Consider the following 8,125-nt stretch of genomic DNA (forward strand, 5'->3'; position numbering starts at 1 on the left):
AAAGCGTCCCCTTGTTGTGGGACTGTAATCACGGGTGATATGGTCTTTGTGATCGTGCATACAAAACTAGATACCAGGACGTGAAAACGTAGAAGACAGTTCATAAATGACTGTGACATGCGAGTATTATTGAGAGGTGCCTGATCGTCTGCGTAAATCCAGTTTCATCTCTTTTCCAAGTTCTCAGTAAGTTCATGGAAGAATAGGCCAACACAATTGCACTATATTCTATTGTTAGAAATTGCTAAGATAAGTTTTTTTGAGAGACAATTGCTTTGTTTAGGACTCGTGTTTTAATATCATTTGAATGGAATGCCTTATAGTTACACCAACTCGAATGACGGTCACTTTGTTAAATATTGTTTTCATTCGACATGAAATCGTCAGTGTTATAGCAAGCAGACATCAATATTCTGTGTCCATAACCTTTAAGAAAATGATTCAAAAATTAAGTTGATTATTTTCTGCTTATAAGTAGGCCTGATCTATTCTAATAGCTTTTAATCAAAAATATTACGACAAACTATTTTCCTTTAAAATTAACAGTTATCATATAGGCCTACTGGTCACATCTAATTATTTATGCATTCAATTTACTGGGGATAGAGCAATTTCACTGTCCCCTGGATAGAGCAAAGAAATTACACTAATTCATATATGGTTCGATCCAGCTGTATTAGAAGTTAATTACTTATTGGATATTTTTAATGAGCTATTAAATTACTTTCATAAAGACCGGCGATCTCTAATTAATAACGATGAATGGAACAACCATTGCCAAAAATGTTTATTCGGATAACGAGGACGTTGATGATGAAGACGAAATGCCTATTGGGCTGTGCATAACAAGGTATATTAATAACGACAATTAATAAATTTGACTACGGCCTTTGAATCATTCTTTTATACGCTCAATGAAAGGATGTCCACCTTTTCCGGGAGTAGTCGTGATTTGATAAAACCACCATAGAGCGACAGCAACAACTCTAAAACATTATGTTTTTGTTTCAGTAAGCTAGGTGGTACTCTAGGTGTAAACATGGGCAATATTGCATTTCGGGAAGAAAAGATGACGACCGACGAAACGGTAGCAACGCTTGAATCGCGATTAAAATTGCTGGAATCTAGAGTCTGGAGCAGCAATACGGAAAGTGAATGTGGTGAGGTGAGAACATGTCTATTTGCTTTCTTTTCTTACAATAATTTTTATTTTTTGATTGTGATGTGCTATTCATTTTGCAATCAACATCGGAGAAACGCCCTCCTAGAGCCTAGGCTAGGCCTTAGTAATAGTATAGCCTAGTAGGCTACTGGCATGGCTAGGCCTAGGTCCTCACCCCCATAGTATGCATAGCCAGTCTAGGCCCTTGGCCTAGCCTATGCCTTGGCTATCTCTAGTCAGGCCTAGGCCTATTTTTGAGAATTACCCTAACCTTTTATCAACCAAAATGCTTTTGGGTGTCTAGAATAGAATGATGCAGGGCCTGACCCTAGCAGAAGGAGGCAATTGAAATTATTTAAAAAAAAAAAAGATATAATAATAGGCCTAGCCTAGGCCCTATGTGGTACTGTAGTAGTAGTAGGCCCAACTACACTAGGTCCCCTCCCTAGCTAGCTAGGCCTATGCCCTAGCCTACTACTAAGGCCTAGCTTTTGGGGGGGGGGAGCATAATGATGGCAAGAAGAACCAACCAACGAACCCAGTACAACATTGTGTTGCCCAGACAATGTGTGCCCGAGCAATGCATTTTTTGCCCTTTTTATACACATGCAATAATTGGGTACTTTTTTGATCTCTTATTTATATGTGTGCAGTTAGTGGATGATATACACAACATACGGAAGAAACTGTATAATGCTGCTTTAGGGAAAGAAAAGATACAGAGCTTGTGGAAACGTAGTAAGTCTCATTTTATGGCTCTTCAAAGGCGCAAAGCTCTGGGAAAGCTATTGTTTACATCTGTTGTTTTTGCTAGTAGTAGTGTAGGTTGCTAGTGGTGCTGGTATTGATGGTTAATTTTTGGTAAGGATCAGAATAACTTTAAATTATTGCCAAAAGAAGAAATTTTCTATTCGATAAAATTAAAACCTTGCATTTAAAAAACATTCAAGTACATTCAAAATAAATACAATGCAATACAACGGTACATCACTATGTTAAAACATCAGATTTTAATAACTTAAAAATACTAAAACATTAAAAATCGAACAAAAAGAATGGCGTTATTGTTGGTGGTGGTGTAAGCAGATGGATATTATAATTGTTGTAGCAATGGTTTTTTTTTGGTTTTTTTTAAAACTATTATTATATACTAATGCTTGCGGTACACCACGCAGGTACTTCTGAAAAGAACTGTTGTTGTTGGTTGAGTTGTTGGTTAATTTTTATTATCATTATTTAATTATTATTATTATTATTATTATTATTATTTATTTCATTTTTTTTTCTGGGAGTAATGCATCTCTAAGATGACAGTGGTTTTTCTTTTGCTGCTGTTTGGCTCACTTAATTATTCTTATACTTTTGTTTAGATGTTTGTGAATTTGCTGATTTTTTGTATTTGTAATGTTTCATATTATTGTAATTTGTTATTTGTATTGCCATAATGAGTAAAATAACAATTTTAAAAATAATAATAATAAAATAAAATTATGATAATTAGCCTACAATACTCATTTACATTATATTTAAATAATCAGATAAATTACACTTTTTCAGAACAGTACTGTGATAATAATTATGTTGGGAGACTGATTTTACTGTGTGTAAAAGAATAGCTTAACTTTTAAAGTTTAAGGCATATTCATTTGATCTATCATTTTTACTTACTGTATTCATATTGTATTACAAACGTTTCTAGTAATGTGTAACATCATCATATGGTTTGTAATGAAAGCTTGTACAGTACAGTAGTGTAACCATTATTCTAACCTTTTCAATATATTTTTTATATGCATAGTAACTTCTATTGCAATTTCAAATGTATTGAGAAACCTATAAAATTGGGTACAGTATTCTGACAAAAAAGAGTAAGTGTAGAATTAACAAATAAAGAATATATTATATTGTATTTCAGTGGATGAGTTGAAATTTTGTCTTGATCCAGAATCCATCGAAAAGATGACAATTTTCGAAGATGCAAAAGCTGATATAATTCTAAATGGTAATTTATAAAATAAGCAAATGTCATTAATTGCATATTATTATTTTATTCTTTTGTAGCGACAGTTTGGCGCAGCGGTTGACGTTTGGGCTTTCAATCGTAAGGTCGGAGGTTCGAGTCTCTGCTGTGCAGATTCGCTTGTGTCCTTGGGCAAGGCACTTTAGCTACATTGCTTCAGTCCACCTAGCTGTATCAATGGGTACCAGCAAACTGCTGGGGACTAACCTGCGACGGACTAGTGTCCCGTCCAGGGGGAGTACAACTCTCATCCGCTTCACACTACAGAAACTGGGGATAAGCTCCAGCCCTATGAGCCCCAGTGGCTCGGAAAGGATTTAGTTAGTTAGTTAGTTATTTTATTCTTTTAGTTAGGGATGAAGAAATTAGTGTTTTGAACTAGCAATTGCTTTTTTTCTGAGCCATGTATACAAAAACATTGCTGACAAAATCAATCTGCAGGCAAGATTACTGGAAAATTGATTGTGCTTAGTTTAATTTATTATTACCTCTACTTATTGCCTCCAATTTTTATGTATTTGTTAATGTTTTGTCAGTTTGTTAGCAGTATTACACAAAACTAATGAATAGATCATCATAAAATCCAGTATATATCAATCTAAGAATTTTGGGGTTAAAATGTTAAAGGTCAATGTCAAAGAAATTTAACAAATTTTTTAATCTTACCACTCAAGTATAAAATAAAATAATGGAATAGCCCATAAACACCCTGCATGTATTATTCAGATTCAGCACAGGGTGGAGGTGTATTCTACAGTAGGGAGTGACTTCATTTTACTGTAGTTACTATTTACTACATTATTAAGAATTTAAAAGATCTAGGACCTAGGTGGTCCCAAGAGGGAGACCATGAGCTGACAAACCCCAACACAAGCTGTGGGAACCCTCATCCTGATATTTTTAAGTTACTCGCTCTGAAAAAATTGAAAATGAATAATTTATGTCTCCGCAGATGAAGCACATCTAAGAGAACAAGCAAAGCAATTAGAAGAAGTTGAACAACTTAAGGATGTCCTGGACAGTGATCATTTGAAAGGTATTTTCATAGACCATGTTTCTAGTCAGACCATGTTTCTAATCATAGACCATGTTTCCAGTCACAGACCACGTTTCCAATAGGCCATGTTTCTAATGTTGCCACCATAGACCTTGTTTCCAGTCATAGATCATGTTTCCAAACAGAAAATGTTTCAACCATAGACCATTAAAACAATACAATGAATTCATAGATAAAATAAATATAATTAAATATCACTTAATTTTAAAATTTCATTATAATGTTCTTTGAGTGTACAATTTGAACTTAAACAGGAAGTGAATTCCATATTTGAATGGTTGTTATTTACAGTCATGTACTATGTTTCAAATTATCATCATGATCATCATCATAAGTTGCTAATGTACTGACCAAACTACTATGCAATCCTTATTTACATAAATCTAGTTTCTTCAAATTCAACGGATCGCCTGCAGCCTCTTATCACAGTGCAGGTAGACCAACAGGTAAAGTAATAATTCACTTTAATGTTTTTTTTTATAATAAAAAATATGTAGAAAAAGATTAAGCACATATAAAAAGACTAAAGGAATCCACAATATGTAATGCTTGTTTAACTACAATGATTAAGCAAAAGAAATTATTTAAAACCAGATTATTACGGTATGTCAAAAAACCAAAACCAACTGGTATGCCTTATTTAGCCTTACAAGTATGTAGTATCCTCTCTCGGTGGATGAAACAAAGTGACAGAATTTTCCACTAATTAGCATACTAGTAAACTAATAAATGAGAACTCTTATTCATTTATTGCTGTTAAAAATTCATGCAAATACATTAAAGTGTGTATTGGCTGATTCTAATTCAATTGATTCTTTCCAGTATTCCAAACTTACTTTTTTTTGTCGTTAACTTGTAAGAATAGCTTGTAATAAAAATAGCAGTTTACCAGTGTACTATACAAAGCCAAAGACCTTTTTAAGAAGAAAGTAAAAATTACAGTGGATTAACCTAACCATGGAAAATGTGTTGGCAAAGTTGGTTTTGAACAGGCACATATTTCTTTTTCCATTTTTAAAGAACAACTTTACAATTGAATCTTTCTGTCTGAAAAAAATGTCATAAATTCCATCCTCCACTTACACTGACAATGTCTAAGGATTGTTTTAAAATATCATTCAATGAATAGTCAATAAAACATATAATGATAATAATCAATCAATAAATTCTATAATTTATTTTCTTCTTTTTGGCATCCTTAATATCATTATTAAAATAAATTATTAAACTATTCAGATAAATTATTCAACTGTTCAATTGCCTTTTTACTAATTTTGATAAGAGTTTGTCTTATATCATTCTGTGTTTTTATGTGAATTTTAGGTGTTTCATATTGTCTAAGAGAAAACAAATTCCCAGTGGAATGTTGGACAATAAAAGTTATTTTATCTTATCTTATCTTATTAGAACCATTCGTTTTATTTCTCAGGATAAAGCAGTCAAATTAGATGAGGAAACTAGAAAGCTCTTGGAGGCCTACAACAACATTGTATCCTTTACAAAATATTTGTGAAGATAAAACTGCAATAACTTTTATATTTTATATCAACATTATAAAGCCATACATGAAAAAAAATAAATTCTTGTTTCATCATCGACAATTTCTAGATGAAAAGATTTTTGGAAATAAGAACAATTAAAATATTTTGTTTTATTATTTAAACATGTTTTTGCTTGTATCATAACATCACATAGTACTTACCAATCATTTTTTACAATCATTATTCTTTGATTTACTGTTTGTGTATTTCATGGTCTCTGTAGTTATAAGTGGAGCCTGTGTGTATCATTAGACATGCTGGTTGAGGCTTTTTGAGTGTGGTATCGACCATTAGATGTTTTTTAGTATTGTACTTGAAATAAAGCAAATGTGCAATATAAGTGTACCATACTAGCAAAATATATAGATTTAACTATTATCAAAGAGTATAGAAAGGGACAGTATACTCGATGATAGCGCGTAATCAAGTGGTATGCTCTTATACATTATGGGAGGATGTTTGCTGCTATTGGTTGTCACGCTATTGGTTCCAAGTTGTGCCTAGGAGCACATTGTGTTGGTTTCTGTTTTCCACAAGATACATATCCTTCGTGGGGGGTGATGGATTAGTGACTATTTTAGAAAGCATTAATATCTAATCTGGGGGAATTTTCACTCAGACAATAACAGTATATCGGGCTTACTTTCAGGGCAACGATGGCAACTTTCATCAGAACTAGGGGAGTGACGTACAGTAGTTTTAAACTGGACTGTGCTCTCTTCTCTTTATATTATCTTTGCTATTTTGTTACAGGCTGATTTCTGCCAGCATCTTTATATACACTTGAAAGGTTCATGTCATTAAGATATCACTAATAATGAAAAAAAAAAAAAGAATATTCTATTCTTGGAAATGAAATAAAATATCCCCTAAACACTATTAACATATTAGCATATTATTGTTGTTAATTATTTTTATTATTATTATTATTATTATTATTATTATTATTATATCTAGTCCCAAGCGCATAGAGACCTCATTTATCTGCGCTATATAAATCCATCTATTATTATTGTTATTATTATTATTAAATCAATAGTTTATTATTAAGATTTGTAATTTAGAAGTAATTTTAATATACTTTTAGTTAGATTTGATATTTTGCAGAAATATACTTCAATATACATGTACAGTATCTTCTTTTAAAATGCAAAAACATGAAAATGTTCAAAATTCTGATTCTATAATATTTTGGGTGCTTGTGGGAAATTAAAAATTATGACTAACAGAAGGTTTTGCCAGAGCCAGTCACATATTATTATTATTAATAACATATTATTGATGTGATTTGTATTATGCTCCATGACCTTAGATTTTTCACCTAAAATTTAATCTGTACTCCTCCACTATGATGATCCATAGATACATACACTTCTGTGATACATGATGAATAAATATGGTGCCAATAATTAACAAGATTTTTTTCTACACAGCTTCATGAAAATCAATTTCTGACATGTAAATTGGTTCAAAAGCACTGATACTCTCTGTAGATTTGAATTAAAACCTTTATCTTGAAAGTCAAATGCTTGCAACTGCCATATGCTACTTTGTAATACTTTGCATACAGACTGGCCGTCGGTTTTTATAATTTTTTTTTAAATTTATTTTTTTTTAATTCCTTGAATTATTTGCGTACAGCATTATAGGCTATTATTATTTAGATTTGTAATCTTTGAATCTACCATTTTCCCACAATGATACTGACTGTGAATCTCTTATTTACAATTGAAAAGAAAATATTGTTCTTAATTATCCGTCAGATCTCTATGGTATCAAAACAATTCGTATTGTGGGATGAAACAATCACTGCACAAGAAATCAAACAAAAACTACGGAAGAATGAATATGAATATTTATGAATAGCGCCACCAATACTTTGAGTGGTTCCCGTCATCATCGTATAGCTACACACCTCATTTATGTTGCATGTCAAATATGCTGTCAAAGCATGAAAGTAATTAAGAATATTTAGAGTGGAGCTGAACAGCTTAGTAGTTAAGATGCCTTCCTTCTAACCCAGTGGCATCTGCGTTTTTTTCTTCTAACAACTAAAAACAACTCCACTTCCTAAGCCTCATTAGGAGACTTAGTTTAGTATGCTGTCTCTTATACACATCTACCATTATTATTATCAAGTCGAGCGGTAAGACAGGGTGCGCCGCAAACTACAACCTTAACATCGGCGCTGGTTGTAGCCCAGGGTTCGGTTGGTAGAACCATGGAGGTATTATTGAGAAGATCACTCGGCAAAGCTACGCGCATGCAGCGCTATGCAAATGACCAAAGATCAAAGTTGCCGCAGCGCGTAAAGAACGTTTGCGCGATGCCTTTGAAGTCCCATG

The 8,125-nt window shown here is 32.7% G+C and overlaps 1 protein-coding gene across 1 annotated transcript; it reads left to right on the forward strand.

Moving 5' to 3' along the window:
- Window positions 1-1,007: 1,007 nt before the first annotated feature.
- Window positions 1,008-7,877, forward strand: LOC117115331 (dynactin subunit 3-like). The gene is made up of 7 exons (XM_033259079.1): window positions 1,008-1,165; window positions 1,816-1,900; window positions 3,078-3,164; window positions 4,135-4,218; window positions 4,627-4,685; window positions 5,669-5,728; window positions 7,544-7,877. The coding sequence occupies exons 1-7, from the start codon at window positions 1,040-1,042 to the stop codon at window positions 7,640-7,642; spliced, it is 600 nt and encodes a 199-aa protein (XP_033114970.1). The 5' UTR covers window positions 1,008-1,039; the 3' UTR covers window positions 7,643-7,877.
- The last annotated feature ends 248 nt before the right edge of the window (window positions 7,878-8,125 follow it).

The sequence above is a fragment of the Anneissia japonica genome, unplaced genomic scaffold (assembly GCF_011630105.1).
Source record: "Anneissia japonica isolate Jap-2015-1 unplaced genomic scaffold, ASM1163010v1 scaffold287800_len1627635_cov199, whole genome shotgun sequence".
Classification (NCBI taxonomy): domain Eukaryota; kingdom Metazoa; phylum Echinodermata; class Crinoidea; order Comatulida; family Comatulidae; genus Anneissia; species Anneissia japonica.

Excerpts from the sequence above, each read along its gene's own strand:
- LOC117115331 (XM_033259079.1), top strand. The coding sequence starts at position 1,040 with ATGGGCAATATTGCATTTCGGGAAGAAAAGATGACGACCGACGAAACG. Across the intron at positions 1,166-1,815 it reads CGGAAAGTGAATGTGGTGAG|TTAGTGGATGATATACACAA; the intron begins GTGAGAACATGT and ends ATATGTGTGCAG. Across the intron at positions 4,219-4,626 it reads GGACAGTGATCATTTGAAAG|TTTCTTCAAATTCAACGGAT; the intron begins GTATTTTCATAG and ends ACATAAATCTAG.